Source organism: Eretmochelys imbricata, chromosome 1, assembly GCF_965152235.1.
Source record: "Eretmochelys imbricata isolate rEreImb1 chromosome 1, rEreImb1.hap1, whole genome shotgun sequence".
Classification (NCBI taxonomy): domain Eukaryota; kingdom Metazoa; phylum Chordata; order Testudines; family Cheloniidae; genus Eretmochelys; species Eretmochelys imbricata.
The window spans coordinates 82709399-82733559 of NC_135572.1; the positions used below are offsets into that span (position 1 = coordinate 82709399).

The 24161-nt window shown below is 42.3% G+C and overlaps 1 protein-coding gene across 3 annotated transcripts in view; it reads left to right on the plus strand.

Moving 5' to 3' along the window:
* SLAIN1 (SLAIN motif family member 1) overlaps positions 1-24161 on the plus strand; it is a 64998-nt gene that overhangs the window by 35386 nt on the left and 5451 nt on the right. Inside the window, exons 3-6 of one of the 3 annotated variants that reach the window (XM_077806937.1) lie at positions 12434-12583; positions 14406-14555; positions 18510-18848; positions 22336-22491. In XM_077806937.1, the coding sequence (XP_077663063.1) occupies positions 12434-12583; positions 14406-14555; positions 18510-18848; positions 22336-22491 (795 nt within the window). Of the gene's footprint in view, positions 1-12433; positions 12584-14405; positions 14556-18509; positions 18849-22335; positions 22492-24161 lie in introns of those variants that run through there. The other 2 variants (XM_077806938.1, XM_077806944.1) reach the window with 2 other exon arrangements.

Sequence of the window (24161 nt, forward strand, 5' to 3'; positions counted from 1 at the left end):
CTGTTCTTTTGAAAACTTTTTTCTCGGGTATCTTCTAACAAATATTCTTTAGCTAAACTAAAGTTGAAAAGTCATTTAATCAAACATGTTCTACTGTATTTGAAGTTGTATTTGACTGTTCTTGATTATATTAAACTAATGCGGGAAGAGGATTTAACTCCCCCCCACTCCACCTCCCCCAGCAACCTTTAACTTTGCTTTGATAGAAACTACCCTGGGTAGAATTTTGGAGGTAAATTTTATGTTGTTGCAAATGAGAGAAACAAGTACAGGGATTATTGTATGGTTCCTCAGTAATCAGACGGTCTGAGAGCCTGGGAAGTCACAGTACTTGGGTACCACAGGGATCGATGCAATATAAAAGTTGGAGAGAGTTTATTCTTAATAGTTTCATTTTTAACTGCTTTCAGTTTGGGGTTTAGGCTACGATAATATTATTTTCATCTGAGTATACAAAAAGTGCGTTGGGAATACAATTATTTTGATAATTACTGCCAAGAATTTTGTTTGATATTTGAGAAAATGTTCTGTAACACTTTGCTTTCCATTATGTCATTATGACCATTGATAACTATGTATTTGTGTATTCAACTGCAGTACAGTTCTGGGAAAAAAACACAACAAAAGCAGGCTTTAAATGTAGGCATACTTAACCTGTTGTGCGTAACAAAACAACTTTTGACTGGGCAACTATTTTAGACCAGGCCTTTTAATATAGAAAGTACTCTTCAGTGTAAGTTGCACTGACTAAAGATTGTTGCAGTTAAATCTAATGGGAATTACGCTGTCTGTTTAAAATAAAATGCAAATGTGTCAAATATTTTCTCACTGTGTTTTACAGGCTGTTTCTTTGACAATGTTTATGGTCACGTTGGATTTTATAGGTGGTATGCAATTGCTAGGTGGTTCTCTCTTTAAAAAAAAAATATTAAGGCATAGAAGAGGAAGGATGGTCCAGTAATTAGAACACTATTCAGGGCCATACAGACATTTATGGGGGCCTGGGACAAAGTATGAAACTGCCCCCGCCCCCACTATTGAAGGGAGGTGAGGGGAGTGGGTGGATTGGAGAGTGAGCTCAACCCACACTGACCTGGCAGTGGCAGCTTGGCTTCTGTCTTACAGGGCTGGACCAGGCTCCACACTCTGGGTGTTGTGACCTGGTGTGCAGCGTCGCAATGCCACTCAGGTTTGGCCAGGCTGCTCCTCCATCGTGAACTCCACTCTGCCCAGGGGTCCCAGAGACCAGAAGATGCCCGCCACCTCCTTTAACAACCCCATGAATTTTTGAAATGCCTTTTCCTGATTGCCTGGCTTGGCAAGCAAACCTAGAAGCTCTCCATTGTTGTGTGCAGCTGCCCAATCGACCATGCCAGCTACACAGTCCAGATATGATCATGCCTGGAGTATACAAGAGGTATTGGATTTCCTGGGCTTGTGGAGGGAAAGTGCTGTGCAGGTGCTGTTACAAAGCAGTGGTAGAAACATGGACATCTATGAGCAGATTGCCCAGGAGTTGCAGGCAAAGACATACAACAGGGATCAGCAGCAGTGCTGTGTGAAAGCAAAGGAACTGTGGCAGGCATACCAGAATCCAGTGCCAAGATGCAGACCTGGTGCTTTTACAATGAGCTGCATGCTTTACTTGGTGGAGACTCTTTCAGCACGTCTCAGAGCACTGTGGATACCTCAGAGGAACCCGAGACACAATGCAACCACCCCCCCACTGCCATGAATAGCAAGGTGGAGGAGGATGGGGGTACATGCCACTGAAAGGGTCCAGCTATGCCGCAAGCCAGGACCTGTTTGGGACCTTAGTCCTGGCAGTTTAACACGGGCAAGCCTGATGCAGGGGAAGGAACCTTGGGTAAGTATGTGTATGCATTTCCCATTACAATGTTTAAATGTAATGATGGGGCACATAGCATGACATACTTATTGATTTTTTTTCTTCATTAATTTACTTGTACTAGAAGATGTAGTGGTACAACAAAGAAAGGTAGAGCTGTTATCTGCTTTTCATTCCCCTGTAGAGTTAGGCAGGGTGGGGGATACAGGGAAGGTTGTTTATGTATACAGGAATGTCCGTTGAATCATCCTGAGGGAACTCAATGAAACTTTCATGGAGGTACTCTGCAGTCCTTTCCTGAAGGTTTCTGGGGATGGAAGTCTTACTACTTCCTCCGTGGTAGGACACTTTTCCACAACACAACATGATAACTTCGGCAGGCACCATTGCAGTAAACAGGCTAGTGGCATACGGTCTCAAGTGGCTTCAGGACACCAGCAGCAGCTGTGCTTTCTGTGCCTTTGTCACCCTCCAGAGTGAGAGATCTGCTAAAATCATCACTGCCTATGGAAAACAGTGCCAGTATTCAGAACCATTGCCCTATACTTGTATTGTTTCATGCAACTGAAGAATTCCCTCCTCATTTTTCCTCCAATTCCTCCCCTTTTGTGGGCCATACTTATGGCTGGTACTGTGAGTTGTGTGGTATGCAAGCGCTCCATAGCTGAACTGTCAATAAGCACAGGGCCGTCCTTATCCATACAGAAACTATGTAGCTGCGTAGGGCACCAGGACATTTGGGGCACCAAATTTCCTGGTGCCCTACTGCTTCAGTGGCCAGCCCAATCCCCCTGGCCGGCTGAGCCGTCCAGGAAAGCTGCTTCCGCCCCGTGCCCACTCCACCCCTTCTTCATAGCCTCTGCCCCCACTCTAGCCCTTCCCCTGGGCTGCGTCCCGGGGGACTGCAGCAGGGGTCGGGCACGCCCTGCACTCACTGAGCGGCGGGAAGTGGAGAGACCTGGCCCCAAACCGCTCCGCCGTCTTGTGCTGGGGGCAGTTTCCCCCTGCCCCCCAAGCCTACTCCTGCCCCCCCGCAGAGGCCTGGGTACGCCCCTCTGCAGGGGCCTGGGGCCAGCGTAAGGCACCACAATGTCTAGGGACAGCCCTGAATAAGCATCTCTTGTTTAAAACTTACAGGATCAAGGGAACAGAATTCTGCAATGTTAACTTTCACTTTCTGTTATGACTATACTTAAAATGATACCTCTGTTTGTTTGTTTTGTCTATAGCTGATGTTGTTGTGGCCTTGAGGGGTCCCCCCCCATACTCGTCGAATGCCTGTGCTAGATTAGGAGGAGAAAGAAGCGGACTCAGGATGACTTGTTCAGTGAGATACTGAACACCACTGCTGAACAGAAGGCCTGGAGGGTGAATATTTCAGACGCTATGGAGAATATTTCAGACACAGGAAAAAGAGAGGGAGATGCCCCAGGATGTAATGGGGCTTCTTCAGCAGCAAACAGATGCTGTAGACTCTTGTGCATCTACGGGTTCAACAAGCACAGGTTTGATTCCCTTTGTAGTCACTGGAGAACTCCATTTTAGCGCCTCCTTACACTCCACCCAATCCCCATCATTTGATGTGGCATCAGGGATCACATCTCTAACTCTACTACTCCACACCAGTGGACAGAAAGGACAATCACAGTTTCACATAACCTGACCACTGAGCGTGAAGATTGGTATATGTATAGCGAAAATGGATTGAAGTGGACATGAATATTCTTTTGTCTTGTTTAGTTCTGTTCCTTTAATTTATTTCTGAAGTTTTGATCGTATTTGTTTTTTTTTAATCATACATAGTTTCTATGCACTGGTTTTGGTACGCAATTAAAAAAAATCTATTTTTGGGAATGTAATTTATCTTTATTTCACAACATATGATACAGAATGCCTAGCGCTACTGAAATAACCCACTACTTGATATTGTACAGGTCAACAGAACTCATGGGATTAGTGACACACACAGACTAATAATTCTAAAGGTACAGGAAGCACTGCAAAATTAATAGGTAGATGGCCCTTATATAAATCCATGGTACACCCACATCTTGAATACTGCGTACAGATGTGGTCCCCTCATCTCAAAAAAGATATACTGGCATTAGAAAAGGTTCAGAAAAGGGCAATTAAAATGATTGGGGGTTTGGAACAGGTCCCATGTGAGGAGAGATTAAAGAGGCTAGGACTTTTCAGCTTGGAAAAGAGGAGACTAAAGAGGAATATGATAGAGGTCTATGAAATCATGAGTGGTGTGGAGAAAGTGAATAAGGAAAAATTATTTACTTGTTCCCATCATATAAGAACTAGGGGCCACCAAATGAAATTAATGGACAGCAGGTTTAAAACAAATAAAAGGAAGTTCTTCACTCAGCGCACAGTCAACCTGTGGAACTCCTTGCCCTGAGAAGGTTGTGAAGGCTAGGATTATAACAGGGTTTAAAAGAGAACTGGATAAATTCATGGAGGTTAAGTCCATTAATGGCTATTAGCCAGAATGGGTAAGGAATGGTGTCCCTAGCCTCTGTTTGTCAGAGGGTGGAGATGGATGGCAGGAGAGAGATCGCTTGATCATTACCTGTTAGGTTCATTCCTTCTGGGGCACCTGGCATTGGCTACTGTCGGAAGACAGAATACTGGGCTAGATGGACCTTTGGTCTGACCCAGTATGACTGTTCTTATAGCCTCACCGCAGTTCTGGAACCCCATTGCTGCTAATCTATTGACTATGTCCTGCACATGGCTGATAGTCAATATCCTGCATCGCAGGAGGTGCTGGACATTTGCATGAACAATGGCCCTTGCTGTGGATTTTCCAACTCCAAAACGATTTCCCTCTAACTAGTTGCAATTTGGTGTTGCAAGCTTCCAGAGTGTAATGGCCACTCAATTCTCAATGGTCAGTACAGCCCTCATTCTGGTGTCCCTGTGCTGGAGGTCTGGGGCGACCTTAGCCCGTAGATCCAGGAATGTGGCCTTTCACATCCAAAAGTTCTGCAGCTGCTGCTTCTTGTCCCAAACCTTCATTACGATGCAGTCCCACCAGTCAGTGCTCGTTTCTCAGGCCCAGAAGTGGCACTCCACTGTCTGCAGCTGCTCCATTAATGCCACCAACAACCTGGAAGTGGTTTTTGCTGTATCCCACAGTGCTCTCTCCTCCGAGAAATTGTCATGTTCCTCACTGCTGTGGCGGTTCTTGTGGCTCTGCAAATACTGAAGGATCATGCCTCCTTTGTTTGAAACACTCATGAAAAGATGCAGAGCTTTGTGCGATCCATGCTTCTGTCCAGCATGGCAGACAGCGACAAGTGCTTTGTGGGATTTTACAAAGAAGAGCGAAAATTATGGGATTGGGATGGCATTATGAGATGGTTGCATGATGCAGATTTGACTTCTCCCTCCCAGTCACCCCTGCACACTTGTTTCTGCCCCACTATGTATTGCCTGTATTTCCCAAAAGACCGTGTGCTGGATTATGGCGAGTGGCCCACTGGGATACCGACCCATGGTGCACCGCACTGTGCATTGACACCAGCACTCCTGGCAAGCAGGTGCAATGCTTGTGCAAAGAGGCAAGTATGTACCTGCATGAGTGATATACTGACTGTGGTGGCTTTATGCTGATGTAACTTGCATTGACTGAAGCTTGTAATATAGACATGGCCGCAGATTTAGGGGGCACTGAGATCCACAAAACTCACTACTTGACTGTTGCCTAAACTCATGTGGCACCTCAGTTTTTGCTGTAAAAGTTCCTGAGGCACCAAAGTTTCTGCCTCAGGGAAATGCACTGCTGCCTCAGGCAGGGACATGGATGCCTGTCTCACAGGTAAGGCCCTGTGTGATCCTTAAACCGGATGAAGATGCACATTTCTCTGCCTAGCTCTCTGGCAGAGCCTGATTCAGTAGGTGTGCTGAGGGGCCACCTAACTCCACACAACATGGGTGAAGGAGGCTGCCTCCCTTATAACCTTTAACCCCTGGGCACTCACCTGGGATGTGGGAGACCCCAGTTCTCTCCTCCGCTGCCTGATGAGGAGAAGGGATTTGAACAGGCAGTTCTCACTTCTCAAGTGAGTGCATAATCACTGGGCTATAAAGTCATTCGCAGTCTCTGCTGACCCAATTAACATTCAGTTATTTAATACAGAGCAGAACAGCTTCACCAAGAGGGATGGAGGGAGACCCACATCAGACTATCAGATAGAGCAGCTGAGATTTATGCTGGGGTTATTTTAGTTGTTAGCTTTGCACTCAGGGAAAAAAAAGGCACTTTGCATCTTCTGAACAAAAAAGTGAAAAGACAGGAACATCAAGGAAGCTGCAAGAGGGTTGTGTGGGGTGGAGAGAGAGTTGGAGACAATGATAGATTCAAAGTGACTGCAAATGTGCATGAAGCAGTTGAAATGTGGCTCTCTGCTGATGGCAAAGTTCCTACCGCTAACTAGATGGCTGAAGAAATTGTTGCTATGGTTATAAAAGTACTGAATAAACTTCTAAAACAAAGCATAGAGGCTACCTCATCTGATGATAGTTGAGATTATTAATCTGGAAACACGACTGCACTAGCTAGAAAGTCAAGATTGTGTAAACATATTACATATTACTGATTGTGTAAACATATTACACCTGATGAATTTAGTATATGTAAGTGCCTCTGCCCAACTTCCAATTTTGCAGGTACAATTTAGTGTCTGCAAACAGCAACTCTAGTAATTTTTAGCATGAGTTTCACAATGCTTTTTTTTTTTCTTTAAAGCCCCAGCCCATGGAGGCATTTAATTAGCGAGAATCTAAACTTCCATTTAAAAAAAGTTTCTAGCACTCATGGTTCCAGAGAAAAGCTTGAAAACATGGCTTGAGTGTACCCCAAAATTTAAAAAACAACAAACAAAAAAAACCCAGAAGGTGTTACAGTCCTGGCTGTCCCCCTTGTGGACGGTGAACAGATTGCTATATTGGACCCAACCTTTGAATTCCATGTGATTTCACACTCCCTGGGTCTTACTCCTAGGCATTCTGGCAATACAAATAATAATAATAATTAATAATGATGTTTATGGCTCCTAGCTCTACCTCTCTCAGGTGTGCTTCCCAGGTGCAGACCCCATGTCTTGACACCTCTCTTGGTTGCAAAACAACATAACCCAATTGCCTTGACCCTGGAACTAGTGCTCAGCCCTCCCAAGCTCTCCTCCTCCCCCCCCCCTCCAAATAGTTTATGCATGTTTTCCCAGAGTTCCACCCTCCGTGACCTCTGGTGTGTAGGTTAGCTCTTTGGAGATAAAGTGGCAGAGATACTGTAAGGAACACACATGCTTTGCAGACGAACTTCTTAAACATATTGTGACAAAGTGCCTGCTCTACCTTGGTGGGTCTTGTGCTTATTGGCGGATTTGCTCGCCTTGGAGCTTCACGGCAGCCCTCAGCTGGGCAGTTTTTCTGAATTCACAGTCCAGGTCAACGACTCCTGTGTCTGACCAGGATTTAGGGGGAACCAGGGCCCTGTGGAATGCAGCTGTCTAGAGTGCCTCCTGGAACAGCTGTGCGACAGCTACAGCTCCCTGGGCTACTTCCCCATGGCCTCCTCCCAACACCTTCTTTATCCACACCACAGGATCTTCCTCCTGGTGTCTGATAATGCTTGTACACCTCAGTTCTCACTCTCAGCTCCTAGTGCCTCTTGCTCCCAGCTCCTCACATGCATCCCACAAACTGAATTGAGCTCCTTTTTAAAACCCAGGTGCCCTGATTAGCCTGCCTTAATTGATTCTAGCAGCTTCTTGATTGGCTGCAGGTATTCTAATCAGCCTGTCTTAATTGTCTCCAGAAGGTTCCTGATTGTTCTGGAACCTTCCCTGTTACCTTACCCAGGGAAAAGGGACCTACTTAGCTTGGGGCTTATATATCTGCCTTCTATTACTCTCCTATAGCCATCTGGCCCGACCCTGTCACAATATATACACTTTAGTCAGACAGCACAACATATTTCTAGATCTATGAAAAAACAATCACCTGACTACGACCCTTCCTCTGGACTTCTAACCGCTCCCTGAAATCTTGGGAGATTTGGTTGGTGTCCTTCAGCAGGGCCCAGTCCCCCTTGCCTAGAGCTGACTGAAATTCAGAATTTCCTGGGCTGCGTGGCTCTCGTGGCAGCTGGCTCATCAGGCTGTGGGAGTCAAGTAGAGCAGGAAAGTACTGGCCTGGGAGTCTGCAAGCACTGAGGACTCTGGCCTTGGGGCAGTTAGGATAGCTGGGCTGCTCAGAGCCACAGACCTTGGAAGCCTGGAGTCCCTAGCAGTCCACCAGACAATCTGACCAAAACCGGACGGTTCTGATGGAATCCTGCTTGTGATGTGTCATAAGGTCATAGAACCTGGTATGTTTCCACAAAACTTTTTGGGTTTGATGAATTGGAATTTTCTGATGAAACTCCTGCCTGTTCTGCTTCTCTTGCTAGAGAGCCTGTCTCTTTTTTTTAAAACTAGTCTGAGACACCGTTTCTTTTTCTATCCTTCTGCTGGGGTTTTTCCATCCCCACCCCCTCTCCACTGTGGGCTGCTGGCATAGAGGGTTGTTAACAGTCAGTGGCTCTGCCCCCATTGTCCCACCAGGGCAAGGCTAGTCAATTGTTGATAGCCCTTGGATGACTCTCTCATTCAGGGTCAGTGACAGCTAGGCACCAGCCTCTTCCACCCCCCAACAGAAGAGAGATGATGCAATCCAAGAGGATGGTTACACAGTGTACAGTGAAGGACGAATCAAAGTTATATCCAAAATGGAGCCTGAAATACGACATGGTTTTCACAGAATCAAATTTGGGACACAGACATAGCCCCAAACTATCATAGAAGGCAAATATTTGTTTATCTTATTATTATTTTATTTTATTTTTAAATCTCATGATATAAGGTAAACTTATGATTTTGGGGGGCTTGACTCATGACGTGAATTCTTGGGGCTGCCAATACTGTAAATGTACCTTCAATTTTTGGCTCAAATGACATTGCAAATAAGATGTGGGCAGCGGTTCGCTGTTTCAGGCCAACGGGGGCTGCGGGAAGCGGTGCGGGCTGAGGGATGTGCTGGCCGCCGCTTCCTGCAGCCCCCATTGCCCTGGAACGGTGAACCACGGCCAGTGGGAGCTGTGATTGGCCAAACCTGCGGATGCTGCAGGTAAACAAACCGGCCCGACTCGCCAGCGGATTTCCCTGATGGGCCGCGTGCCAAAGGTTGCTGATCCCTGGTATAGACGTAGCATACCACAAGTTGTCCATTTACTAAATATAGCCCAAGACCAAAACCTCAAATCCCAAAAATTTGTAAATTCGAATTTGATTTGAACTTTGTTGTTTGAGGCCATCTGAGGTTATCTAGTTACAGTACTTTAACTCCTTTTTCTGTGTGCCATGCAAACAGCTTAATCTGTCAGCACATCTTCTGAATCTTTATAGAGTATACTCAGGTCATTTTTTTTCAAGCTTTTCTCCATAGCTATGAGGGCTGGACACTTGCTTTCATTTTTTAAAATGGAAGCTGCACTTCTCACATAATTTACTTTACTCTGGGATCTGGGGCTTTAAGAAAAATACCAAATATAGTGTAAGACTCATGATAAAATAATGTGTTGGCCACACTGTGTCAATGCAGGATCAGGCCTAAGCATTCTTCGTTTCCTTATTTAACATTTTATCTTATATTCTGGGGTGGAAGACTGTCTATTGGCAACAGTTAATGACGTGCAAATCCTTGCATGCTGTAGTAGCTTTTTATTATGTTAATCAGTGCAGCCTCAGAATCAGTCTAGGGTAAAATCATTACCTATTCCAGGTTTTTGGTGAGTTTATAAATTTTTACATTAATTTCACATTTTCTCACACATACATACTCCCTTCCTCCAATCCATCTGTTTATGACTTCAGCTTGGTATGTGAGTTCTCTGAACCTTGCTCTGTTGTCTTTGTGAGTACTGTAGAAATATTTATTTTGTGTGCTTTGTTTTGATTTGTTTTTAAATTCAAGTGTAATGAAAACTTTTTGTAAATTTGATTCTAAACAGTGGTGCTTACTAAATAAATATAACCCTAGTGAAGTTTAAAGGCTATAAAATGATTTTTTAGCATATGGTGCTTAAACCTTTCAAAACAAGCAACATAAGTTTTTGACCCATTTCCATCTAAAATATATTTGTTACCCCGCCCAGCTTTTCCTGAGATCACATACTGAAAGAGTAATGTGGAATCATCTTGTTTGCCATAAATACTAATTGTGTTCTTAATGTGAGCTCTACTCTCAGAGTTACAAAAACTGTAGCTTTGTCCTTGGTGGGCCTGTTCACAGTAGTTATTGTACAAAGTAATGAATGCTGTTTGTTTGTACTGTATTGTTGACCGCATCTGTGGGTGAGAACATGCAGGCAGCAAATTGGCCTGGCCAATGATCAAACTCTTACAAAACAGTATCTTTTGTTAGGCAAGAGAATAAAATCACAAGAATTGTTACTATAGTCCTTTGCTATTGACTAACTTTTAGTTGCTTTTAACTAGAGGTGCTAAATGTTAGAGTTAAAAAATTACACATACAGCTGCCTTGTGCCTTTTTAAAAGATGTACTGCATAGTTTAACTCCTTTTGGGTGAAATTGGTGGGGTTCAGTAACTAATGCTAAGGACTGATAGCACTGACCTATCTAGAGCTAGGAATGATGTTGCTAGGCATTTTTCAGTGGTCTGTATACGACACTGCCAGTGCACCTATGACCTCAGAACTTTATTTTTATTTTTTTATTTTTGAGGGGTGGAGGAAGTGTATAATCTTGCAAAATGGAGAGAGTAGCGATAATTCCTAGGGGAGAGGGGGGCAGGATTTCACTTTGTATTATTATGCCCTGATCATTCTCCAGTCTAGCTTTCGCTTACTGAGAGAGGGACTCTTGGGCATTGCAAATCCTTCACTTCCATGCCTGACTGCTTTGTTCCTCATTTGGTAATAATGAGCTGTTTCTTTTTTCTCTGTAGCAATGCTGCCGCTGTTCTGTGCAATAGCAGCCCAAGAGAGAGCGGTTCAGTACTGGCCCCAGTGGGTGGTGCAAAAGGACCAAAATTCCCTACATGGCCCAAGAATACCCTTTGATGAGAGAAGGGAAACCGGGGGTGAGGAGGAAGAGGGAGGGGAATCCTTTTGGACAGCTGACAAGCCACTAGAACCTGTAGAGTTGAGCAGGGGGACTTGGTACACTTTCTTCCCGCCCAATGAACCATCCACAATGGTTATGCTGAGAAGGGGGACCTGGTGTTTCATCATACTACTTATCTACCCTGCGAAATAGTTTCCAGCTGCATGGATCTATCAAGGATAATGGGTGGATGGGCTGAATAGTGTGTAAAGACATTACACAATATAGAGCATAGATATATCTCAGACCTTCTGAGTGTCAAAAGGCCCTTTTTCCTCAGTGGGTCTGGTAGAGTCACAATAGGCAGAGGCCTGTGAAAACTTAAAAGGCATATGATCATGGTAGTGCTTCCCCTATCCCTGCCATGTGGCCATGGGAGAAAACTGCAGAGAGAAGCCAGCCAGAGACTCCAGCTGGTAGGAGCAGAAACAGCCGAGGCAGGGACCTCTGGCCATTCAGAAACTTTTCTGCAGTTTTGACTGGATTTTCTCTGCCCGGGGCTGATTGGCTGTTTGCTCCAGCCCTCTCCTTCCCCCACCGCTCCTTCACAGTCTCTTCACCTCAGCTTCACTCCAGACCTGCCCCTCGTACTCTCTTTTCTCCTTCTCGGTCCCACTGAGCCTCCCTTCAGTTTCCAACAACCCTGCCCCCAAACCAATTTAATTCAATTTTCCTGATTACGTTTTTTTGTTGTTGTTTTTCAAGTGTACAGAATAAGCCTTTTTTGCCTTTGCCTATTGTGGGCTCTCTCTTTTGTTGCTGAGCAGACCAGATACAGTACCTTGCCATCTTTGTTAAGAAATCTGTTGAAAAATAGGTGGCCTGTTTTGTAATTTGCTTGATCCTCCAAAAAAAAAAGTCATGCTTATGTAACCAGGAATGTAATACAGTAAACGGAAGAAAAATGTATGACAAGAAGCTTAAAAGCTTGGAAAGGGATTACAGTTGTTTTTAACACTTGATGGGTAAGTGTGGTTTAGTATTCTGTATCTGAAGTCTCATAGCTAATAGCTTAGTTGCATGGCAATTACCAGAAGCAATCTCTTGCAGAAACTCCACAAATCTCTTCAGTAAATTTCAGTTGCTTTATTAATTGCAGTGGATTTGATTTTCTCATGCTGTTAGTGTGTTGACATACAGTCGGCTAAATATCTACTAAAAATGGTATATTAGAAAATTTTAATTTGTGATACGTTTGTTAAAAAAACTCTTCAGAAGTCACAATCCTATTATTAGATGTTGAAGGCTTTTGCTAATTCTCTGTTTTGCTACTGAACTTCAGACCATTTTCTCCTCGTACCCTGAACCAAGAAAAGAGAGTGAACAGATTATGGTTTGACAATTTTCTCTCCCGAAAACAATATTCTATTTATAACCTAAAATTGTTCTTTTCCACATCTGTAACAGCTAGCCGATGGCGGAGCCTCTTCTCTACACCTGTTTCCTTGGCCTTTCCCTATAGTCCTGTTGCAAGACTCACTCCATATAGCAATGGCTTTAATACTCCCAGCTTCTCTAAAACCTCCAATAAAGCAATACTAACACCTGAAAGACCAGGTAATCCTTAACTTTTTAGTGATGTATGATGCTTACAAAATTGCTTTACTAAATCTTATCTTGCTGTACTTTAACTGCAATACATTGTACCTGCTTAGGATGTATAAACTATTAGCTTACTGGTGAGATTTCAAGGATTTTAGGCCTAACGTTTAATTTAATTATAAAATGATCGTGTAGTGGAGTTCATCCTCTATTTTATACAATGAGGTAGCTTTCCTCATCATAAGCAGAGTGTCACTATAACTAGTGAAGATTTACCTGACCAAAAAATTTGTCCCTGCTTGTCGCCCCCTTGAAAGGGGCATGGGTAATTGTGGGTGGCTGGGGAAGAGGAGCTTGGGAAGGACATAATTGCATTTCCAAGTAGCCAAAGGAGCAAGTGGCAAAATGATAGTGTTGTTCCTTTTTCGGTGCAGGGATCAGGAGTTCTTCCTCTGCAAAACTGCAGGGTGGGTGGAGGAGATAATCCCCTTGGAATGAGAAATTTCACATGTTACTGGTAGGTGGTGATAGCTGCAGTCCAAGGGTATTAGCACCAGAAGGGTATGTTGATCTGCACTGGTTCCTCTTCCCTAAGATCCCCCAAATCAGGATCCAGCTAGTGCAGAGAGCCAAACTTGGTCATTGTCAGAAGGGGACTGGGAGCAGTAGTTCTTTACACTGAATGGAAACATGATGCATTCCAGAGAGTGACCTTGTACTCTTGCTCTTCATGACTGGGTGCTGGAGAACCATGAGTGGGCCCTAGAAAGATAACTGACACCTATGGTTACACAGGGACAGACAGTAGCCCATTCTGTTGCTGTGCAGTTGTAGGCAGATGTCCTGTGGATGGCTAAGGCATGCGTTCAAGCAGAGAGAATTGATTCAGGCACCTCCTTTGCTGCTTCAGCTGTAGTAGGCTCCCCTCTGGCCCTACTACCATCTAGATCTGCTACTGTAAGATCTTTTGCGGGTTTTTTTTCTCCTCTGATCTTCATAGTCCATGTAATAGTTTCCTCTGAGGAAACTAGTCAAGAAAATGTGTAAGTTCAAATTCTAATTTTGGGAAGCTGGAACAAGAGAAGCTAGTTTGAGGCTGAGAACATAGTGGTGATGGTTGACTATTGTTGTTACACAGTGGCAAATAAACTAGCTTTCCCCCACAAAGTTCATTATGATGTGTAAGCTGTGACTACAGAGAGATTAATAGACCCCCTCACAAACTCCAGCCAGACTGCACGTAGAAGCATTGAGTATACCCCAGCCACCCCATAGAATCCAGAAGAAATAGAATGCAGCTTCCTCTCCCATTGTACAGTGTTTGTGGAAGGGAGTGTTGTCCTATGTGTTTGTACAGTGCACTATGGGTTCCCAGTTCTTATTGTCTTTTGGTGCTACTGTAATTATAAATAATTTAAAGAACAATAAAATTTAAGTACATGAATGTGACTTGGAATCCATACAAGGAGCCGATCTGTTGAAACTGGTGATGTATTTACACGGTTACGTTTCAGGGTAGAACTACACTTTCAATAAGAAGGGCTCAAATGTTCGAAATGTTTGGGGATGAAAGCTAGCCCAGTCAATCAAACTGTGCTGTGTTAATTGTTTGTCGTCTTTGCTGTACCTAATTTGGGAACAAACAGGGATTTGCACTCCAGGATTGTATCTTCACCTTTTCAAGAGCACTAAATTAACTAGCAAAATGTTAGTAGAAAGCTTTTTGTAGTAAATTTCCAAAAGGTTTCAATCTGTACAAAAATATTTGGAATGCAGACCCTTTGTGACATAGCTAATGTACATATTTACTGACTAAAGAATCTATTTTATTGCATAGGTTACATTTCCAGAAGTTCTCCTCTCAGCCCCCAGTCATCAATAGACAGTGAACTGAGCGCCTCCGAACTGGAGGATGATTCCATCTCCATGGGATATAAACTACAGGACCTCACTGATGTTCAGATCATGGCTCGACTGCAGGAAGAGAGTATGTGGCTTTTTTTCTTAAATTATTTTTTAAAATTTCAGTTACATAACTTTCTCAAGAGAACTTATCATTTGAGTTGAAACTTTTCATGCTTGGTCTAAGAACATAAGAATGGTCATACTAGGTCAGACCAAAGTCCCTCCAGCCCAGTATCCTGTCTACTGACAGTGGCCAATGCCAGGTGCCCCAGAGGGAGTGAACCTAACAGGTAATGATCAAGCGATCTCTCTCCTACCATCCATCTCCACCATCTGACAAACAGAGGCTAGGGACACCATTCCTTACCCATCCTGGCTAATAGCCATTAATGGACTTAACCTCCATGAATTTATCCAGTTCTCTTTTAAACCCTGTTATAGTCCTAGCCTTCACAACCTCCTCAGGCAAGGAGTTCCACAGGTTGACTTTGCGCTATGTGAAGAAGAACTTCCTTTTATTTGTTTTAAACCTGCTGTCCATTAATTTCATTTGGTGGCCCCTAGTTCTTATATGATGGGAACAAGTAAATAACTTTTCCTTATTCGCTTTCTCCACAGCACTCATGATTTTATATACCTCTATTACAGTGGCTCCCAAACTCGTTCCGCTGCTTGTGCAGGGAAAGCCCCTAGCGGGCCGGCCGGTTTGTTTACCTGCCGCATCCGCAGGTTCGGCCGATTGCGGCTCCCAGTGACCGCAGTTTGCTGCTCCAGGCCAATGGGAGCTGCTGGAAGTGGCGGCCAGTATGTCCCTCGGCCTGCACCGCTTCCAGCAGCTCCCATTGGCCTGGAACCACGATCGGCCGAACCTGCAGATGCGGCAGGTAAAAAAACCAGCCAGCCCACCAGGGGCTTTCCCTGCACAAGCGGCAGAACAAGTTTGGGAACCACTGCTCTATCATATCCTCCTTTAGTCTCCTCTTTTCCAAGCTGAAAAGACCTAGTCTCTTTAATCTCTCCTGACATGGGACCTGTTCCAAACCCCCAGTCATTTTAATTGCCCTTTTTTGAACCTTTTCTAATGCCAGCATATCTTTTTTGAGATGAGACCACATCTGTACGCAGTATTCAAGATGTGGGCATACCATGGATTTATATAAGGGCAATAAGATATTCTCCATCTTTTTCTCTATCCCTTTTTTAATGATTCCTAACATCCCGTTTGCTTTTTTGACTGCTGCTGCACATTGCGTGGACGTCTTCAGAGAACTATCCACGATGACTCCAAGATCTTTCTCCTGATTAGTTGTAGCTAAATTAGCCCCCATCATATTGTATATATAGTTGGGGTTATTTTTTCCAATGTGCATTACTTTACATTTATCCACATTAAGTTTCATTTGCCGTTTTGTTGCCCAGTCACTGAGTTTTGTGAGATCTTTTTGAAGTTCTTCACAGTCTGCTTTGGTCTTAACTATCTTGAGCAGTTCAGGATTGTCTGCAAACTTTGCCACCTCACTGTTTACCCCTTTCTCCAGATCATTTATGAATAAGTTGAACAGGATTGGTCCTAGGACTTACCCTTGGGGAACACCACTAGTTACCCCTCTTCATTTTGAAAATTTACGATTTATTCCTGCCCTTTGTCCCCTGTCTTTTAACCAGTTCTCAGTCCATGAAAGGATCTTCCCTCTTATCCCATGACAACTTAATTTGCCTTTGGTGAGGGACCTTGTCAAAGGCTTTCTGGAAATCTAAGTACACTATGTCCACTGGATCCCCCTTGCCCACATGTTTGCTGACTCCTTCAAAGAACTCAAATAGATTAGTAAGACATGATTTCCCTTTACAGAAACCATGTTGACTTTTGTCCAACAATTAATGTTCTTCTATGTGTCTGACAATTTTATTCTTTACTTTTGTTTCAACTAATTTGCCCGGTACTGACGTTAGACTTACCGGTCTATAATTGCCAGGATCACCTCTAGAGACCTTCTTAAATATTGGCGTTACATTAGCTATCTTCCAGTCATTGGGTACAGTAGCTGATTTAAAGGACGGGTTTCAAACCATAGTTCCACAATTTCACATTTGAGTTCTTTCAGAACTCTTGGGTGAATGCCATCTGGTCCTGGTGACTTGTTACTGTTAAGTTTCTCAATTAATTCCAAAACCTCCTCTAGTGACACTTCAAACTGTGACAATTCCGCAGATTTGTCATCTGTACAGAACGGCTCAGGTTTGGGAAGCTCCTTAACATCCTCAGCCATGAAGACTGAAGCAAATAATTCACTTAGTTTCTCCACAATGACTTTGTCATTTTTAAGTGCTCCTTTTGTATCTCCATCCTCCAGGGGCCCCACTGGTTGTTTGGCAGGCTTCCTGCTTCTGATGTACTTAAAAAACATCCAAGTGTAAATTTAATAAAAAGTGTCTTATTTGAATGGCAGGAGGAGAAGTGTTTTTCACCAGTAAGAAAATGGTTTGAATTTTTTGTTGTGCTTGGATAACTGGAAATGAATCTTTTAGAACTTCAAATTTGATCTGTATGTGTTGAGTGGAGGCTGGCACCTCTGTCTCATTGGAAGAAACTTGAATGTAGATGTTTTACCTTCTCTTTCTGTTAATGCAGCACAGTGTTGGGGTTTTTATGACGGGGGGAGTTGAGGGAGGACTAAATCATCCCCCTCATGCACAAAATCTGTGGAAAGGGGGAAAATATACTTCACGGATTTTTGGTTACCTTGTGAGCTTCTGAAATAGATTCTCCCCTGACCTTAATGTTTGGGGTATTCAGAGATGAAGTTTTGGGTTGAGTGCACTGTGGTGATTTATGCATAAGCCCCAGAGAACAGCCTGGTAGTTTTAGGCCACAGGTTGAATAACTAGCAGTTTGGAAAATATGTATATTTTTAGTCACAAATAATAATAAATTTTCATGAAAATCATTGAGAGATAATAAACATAGCCTTGCAACACCCCCTTTTTTGTGTCAGTCAAGCTGGGTAGATGAGAAAAGGGGAGATAGAAACAGTAAAAGGTAATGAGAGAAGAAAAGGAGACCGTAATATAGGGAAGAAGTGTGTTGAAAGCCAGATGGGAGTAAAGAAAGGCTAAATGAGAACACTCATGTAACACAGATGACAATACTCAATTAAATCTGTCTGGAGCAATGAGACTAAACAGGCAAGAATAATCAGAGTGGTGAAAATAGGAGAACGCAGTCACCCCTCCAAAATCAGGCCACAGGTAAACATACTGGAAAAGGGAAGAATATATTTTCCCTCTACTTCAATTATAATTATCTTAAGTGTTAGTTGTAACAATAGTAGGTACAAAATTTTCAGACACAGAGGATTTTTATATTGATGGCTGTTCCTTTAATCCTTTGGAGACAGGAGATGTCATGCGCATTCACAAACACACTCACTCACTTTCTCCCACTCTCTTTCACATTCATTTACAGAGCTCCCATTTGAGGAAGAATGCTCGAGTTGTTGTGATATCAAAGTCAGATGTCAAATCTGAGAGCTCTTCATAAGTCTAGGAAAAAGTACTTTTCAATTCCTAATAATCTAAGGAGCATTTACATCCAACCATTCTCAGAACTTCTTGACTTCCAAAACTGTATTATGGTATGTTTTCCACAGCTGGGGTTCTCAACCTGACACTTGCAAAAAAGTGTCAAGGGCTCACAACTACTTTGTCCTACCCATAATGTGTACAGCTTCCTGGCATGAATCATGGTATGGAAAAGTTCAAGAACCACTGCTCCAGAGTACTCATTTGGTTACAGATTTAGGAAATATTATTGTTCTGTTAACAATGTGGCTACACTATCTTAATTATACAGCTCAATGATAACCATTTAAAACATTAAGGACCAGCTCTTCAGCTAGTGGAAAGTGATAGCCCCATTAACTGGAATGAAGTGGTGCCAGTTTACACTAGCTGAGGCTCTGGTCCTAAGTATAGTTCAGTTACAAGTGTTGATCGTCTAGTTAAAAAACAAATATCATTTGCTTAAAATTTACAGGTCTCAGACAAGATTATGCTTCTACTTCAGCATCTGTATCAAGACACAGCTCAACTATATCTCTACATTCAGGAAAGAAAGGGACATGCAGTGATCAGGAATATGATCGCTATAGTCTTGAGGATGAAGAAGAGTTTGATCACCTGCCACCTCCACAGCCCCGACTTACTCGCTGTTCACCATTCCAAAGAGGAATTCCACACTCTCAAACTTTTTCCAGTATTCGGGAGTGCAGGAGAAGCCCCACTTCACAATATTTCCCTCCAAATAATTATCAGCAGCAGTATTACTCTCCTCAAGCCCAAACTCCAGAGCAGCAACCAAACAGGATTAATGGAGGTAGGTTACATGCCTTTCTGACTAGTGTTTTTTTCTTTGTCCCTCTGTACTTTACACAATTATCAATACTTTTTTAAAGGTCAGATTAAATAAATCAGTGAAATGTGACCGAATTGCAGCAGTGATATATGTCAGTGAATTATTGTGATATGATATTTGATCTCTCTGGACAGAAATTTAAATCTTTTAAAATCATTGTGACCTTGAATCATTTCAGGTAGATTATTGTTAAATAACTTCATGTAGAGTCTAGTTCCTGAACAGGTTGTGAAAGTGGTTGTTGTCTAAAACAGTTTTAAAATGCTGGACGTATAGGCACCAGGGAAGAGGCTGGGAGAGATTTTTATGTTCCCCTTTGATTCGGTTTCTTCCTCTAGTTCTATTACTCACTTTCCTTACCTCCTGACTCTGCCTAAAATGAGGAACACTATTATTGCTGTCATTCAGAATTGCGTAGTGTTATCGTAAGACCTCTCTGTTCAGCCCTCTGCTCTTCACTCTGAGTTTCAGGCATGCCGGGGAGCATTGATAAAATGGATAGGTAAGTGGTGTTCATTACTCCCAAATTGCCAGCAGCCATCACTGTTTTTGCACCATGCCTAAGGCTGATGTCCTCCAGAATCTCTGAAAGAGACTTTTCTGGTGCTACTGCAGTATTAAGTATTGAAACTCCCTGTTGTTCCTTCTCCTCTTTCTTTCACACAGAATCTCAGAGTTGGAAGGGACCACAGGAGGTCATCTAGTCCAACCCCCTGCTCAAAGCAGGACCAATCCCCAATTTTTGACCCAGATCCCTAAATGGCCTCCTCAAGGATTGAACTCACAACCCTGGGTTTAGCAGGCCAATGCTCAAACCACTGAGCTATCCCTCCCCCCTAAAATTTCCATCATTATCATGATGCTGTTGTGTCCCCTTCACCCCGCTTCAAGATAATTCGTGTCCAGTTTCTAGTCAGGATCTTATTTGTAACATCCCAGATTATTTCCCTCCCTTGGGTAAGAAAACAGACATTGTATCCAAAACAGTTAGTTATTTATAGAGTGCCACAGGTACACATTTTACTTTACTGACAAATAATACATGACAGGTCTCTGCCAAAAGCACTTTACATTTAAGTTGGACATGGCACAGGAAGGATAACAGGTAAGTGTGGAGAGTATAAGGGAAGGATTACAACACTATTAAATGGTGTGTTTGTGCAACATAACACATCTTGTTAATTTCAATTTTATTATTTTTGACAGTTAAGGACTTGCAGGAGTAGGAGTCAGCATTGAAAGGCTAACAGAAAAGGGTGACAGAGATGGAGAGGAGGAGTGTTTGGAATCGATGATGAATGTGCATGGGATGTAGTGCTATGCATATTGAATATGTATGCTCCCCAGATCCCTTGGCAATGTCTGTTTCATGTTCCATGCCAAGGTTAAGGACCTCTCATAAACCACTTACTCTTGAGACACTATAGCAAAGGCTCCTCTCCTCTATGCCTTCTAGCTAATATGTGAAAACTCACTTGGCAGATGCCAGGACTACCACTTGGATGTCCTTCCTGTCCAAGAGTGTTGACATGCTGCAAGATCTACCAGATGTCATCCTGTAGATAAGATACAGCTTCAATCAGCTGTAGAATGCTTTACTGTCTCATAGAGCTGTAGATCTGTTGCAGCCTGTATAGTGTGGAACTCTAACTCCTGTTTCAACTGGTATATCCTTCAGCCTATGACTCTTAGGCAATTATAGTCCAGATAAATTGAGTAAATAGCTGTACTGAGAGGCTCTTACCTTTTGGTTGTTTTCTGTTAAGAAGTAAGGGATAATGTTACTTGCCTTCCTTTGTAATTTGATTTGAAATACATAGCTGAAAAGCAATATATAAGAGTTTAGTAGTAGTGTTGTGGCCACAGATTTCTGTCAGCATTTCTCAAAATCCTGGCCATGATTTCATTCTCTTACCAGAACTCCAAGTCTTCAAAATTCAAGTAGTGGGCCAAATAAGTGTTTGTCAGGGTCAAACCAGTATCAAACTCAGTATGTGGCATGTTGGTGCTGTTACTGGATGCCAGGAACATTGGGAGAGTGCGATGTAAGGGAGGCAGGAGCTGGTAAACCAGCTACATGTCACTTGGGAATGTGGCAGATCCAGTGCTATGCATAATTTATCAAAACTAAATAAGCAGTTTGCCATGTTGCGGCAGGTCGGCGAAGTTGCCTTCCCTCCCCTTGACAAGAGAGCTGTGGGGTGACTGATGGCATTTAGCCTTCAATCCAGTGTTTCACCAGGAGTTGGCTGGATCTGCAGCATGACTGATGGTGGTGACAAGCAGAGATGATGCTGCCCTACCTAAAGATTGGATTTTAGTATCCAGACTGAAATACCTGGTCTAACTTTAGATCTTTACTTTTGCAAAAATCAATGAATTAGTGTTGGAATTTTTGCCAACAGCACAAAAAGAAACACAGGAACCTCCACCTTCACTGCCTCCTGCCCTCTTTACTTGCACAAACATGAGGATGCTCTGTGTGCAAACATAAATCTTCTACTCTGTGGAAGGATTGTACTTATGGAAAATTGAATTAGAATTCTGCTTAATGTGAGAACCCATCCTCAGGTGTGGCCTTGGTATATCTGATCCTATGGGGTGGGTTCAGACAGCTGGGGAGCTAGAGGATCTGTTGTGACTTCTGGAACAAACTTTCAGAGCAAACCACATAGTTTTTTGGGGGGAAATGCTTCCATTTGTGACACAAATTTCTACCTGGGAATGTTTTATTATGAAACTAAACTAGTTTCTTTCAAATCAGTTGTGTTTAATGTAACTTTCTTGAGACATTTTTGTTTTTCAGTGGAACTACCCCTTCCTCTTTATAATTAGTACATTTTGATCTGCTAATATATCATTTAAAGACCTAGGAATTGGGAGACATGGAGGAGTAAAGGAGCCCTGTTTTTGAAGTTGTTATAATTGGTAAATTAATAGTTGATACTATAGCACCTGTTATAGGTCTGTGTACTGTAGTTATAAAGGCAATAATATTACAGTTAGTGACTATTAATAAAGTGGTTAGACAGAACTCCATTGTCACTGTTTGTCTCCAGTTAGCAGCTTCGAGGATTAGAAGTGCTCATGCTTGAGCTAAATTGGATCTGTATTTAAGTGAAGTGATCAGTGGAGACTGAACTATGACAAAGTAACTCAATTCACTGTGACTCTGACCTGGGCTTGACTGTAAATCCTAAAATTCTTTATCTGGGAATCTCTTTAAGCTGATTTGGCATGATATGTGAATGGCTTGCTATGTTAATATATTAGTCAGAAGGGTTCAAGCAGTAAACAAATAATATTTAATTTTTATTTTCTCCCATGGAGACAACACATTTCTCATTGTTGAAATAATTTTGCTAATTTTAATGGTCTGCAGAAGTCAGTCAGATGTTTGTGATGGAAATCTTGATGTGACTATGGAAGTGGTTTGCTTTTGCTTCAGATAAACTCAGAAGAAGCATGCCTAACCTAGCTCGGATGCCAAGTACTCCTACCATTAATAACAATGCTAGCTCACCAGTCTCTGTGAGGAACAGTCAAAGCTTTGATTCCAGTTTACACGGAGCCGGTAATGGGATTTCAAGAATACAATCTTGTAGTAAGTATACATCTTTTACTGCTCATTGTTGTGCTGAAACTCACTGCCTTATGCAATTGTGAAATATTTTACCCAAAGCTTTGTGGGTAGTGCTTTGATGTTACACTCTCAGGCTTCAGAGGGTGAGCTGCAGATTTAAAGATTTTATTAAAGCTAATGTTAAAAAATTATATAGTACATAGGTTAAGAAAAGAGTGTATGTACATATGAGTATAGTGCTTAGATTATCCTCAAGTACAAAGTTTGTTTTAGAAGTAGTAAGATGCATATAATACATAATCAGCAACAACCCAAATTTAACAATACAGTTTAGATACTAGCATGCAAGTATTCAGGTACATCTCTCATGAAAAGTTACAGAGAGTTGGTTGTGGAGAGCAGATATACCAATGAGTGAAGATTGTCCCTCAGTAATTGAAAATTTAGGGTAGGTTGTCTATTAGAAAATAATTTTTGGTGCCCTAGAAGGAGCCCTGTTAGCATGAGTTTGTGGACCCAGGCTGGGAGGCTTGTACCCATATGAAGTATAGACATACCTTAGATCAGTGGCTCTCAATCTTTCCAGACTACTGTACTCCTTTCAGGAATCTGATTTGTCTTGCATATGCCAAGTTTCACCCCACTTAAAAACTTCTTGCTTGCAAAATGAGACAAAAAAAAGTGTCACAGCACTGTTACTGACAAATTGCTTTTTCTTATTTTTACCTTATAATTATAAAATAAATCAATTGGAATATAAATATTATACTTACATTTCAGTGTATATTATATAGAGCAACGTAAACAAGTCATTGAATATAATTATAGTTTGTACTGACTTTGCGAGTGTTTTTTATGTAGCCTGTTGTAAAACTAGGCAAATATCTAGATGAGTTGATGTACCCCCTAGAAGACCTCTTTGGACCCCCAAGGGTATGCATACCCCCGGTTGAGAACCACTGCCTTAGATGTTTTGAATACATGAGGCCCTTTGGGTGTTTAGTTTCTATCTTGTGGATCATAAAATGCATGCAGTTGATGCACACCAGAGGACAGGGTAGTGTAGAGAATCGCTCTGTAAAGCTGTTGGATGTTCCAGCACTGATTTGAAATGATAGTTTGTGTAACATTGTATGTAGAATGGGTTGTTATACTCAGGAGACTTTTTATAGCTTTTGGCTGTTTTTATACATAAAGCATAGACCTGTATGACATTTTTTTGTAATGCCAAAATAATTGTCTTACTACGGAAAAAGTATCATGTGGTTTATAATGACTGACTTTTTAGTGATCTGGGAAAAAGAATAAGTTATAATTTCAGCAAGTCTGTCATGTTAAAACTATAATTACATTAGAGGAATTTGGCTTATAGTTACCTAGGATAAATATTGAATCATTGCAGAGCAAAAGAGGAGTGAGAAGTAGGGGTGGGATTTTTGTCTGATGATCTTATTTTTGTTTGGTAGTGATGTTTTAAAATTTTTACTTAAACTGGACTAACAGATGCAGTCTGTATTCGTACTGGATCTAAATATTTAACCTGTTTTACAGCTGGTTTGATTGAAACAAAAGGTCAGCTCCTCTAATGACAAGTGCATTCAGCACTGTACAGACCTACTTAGAAATAAGTGCTAATACCTGGTACTATGTGTTGTGTGCTGATGTTGTATACTTCTTTTGTTACCATCCTT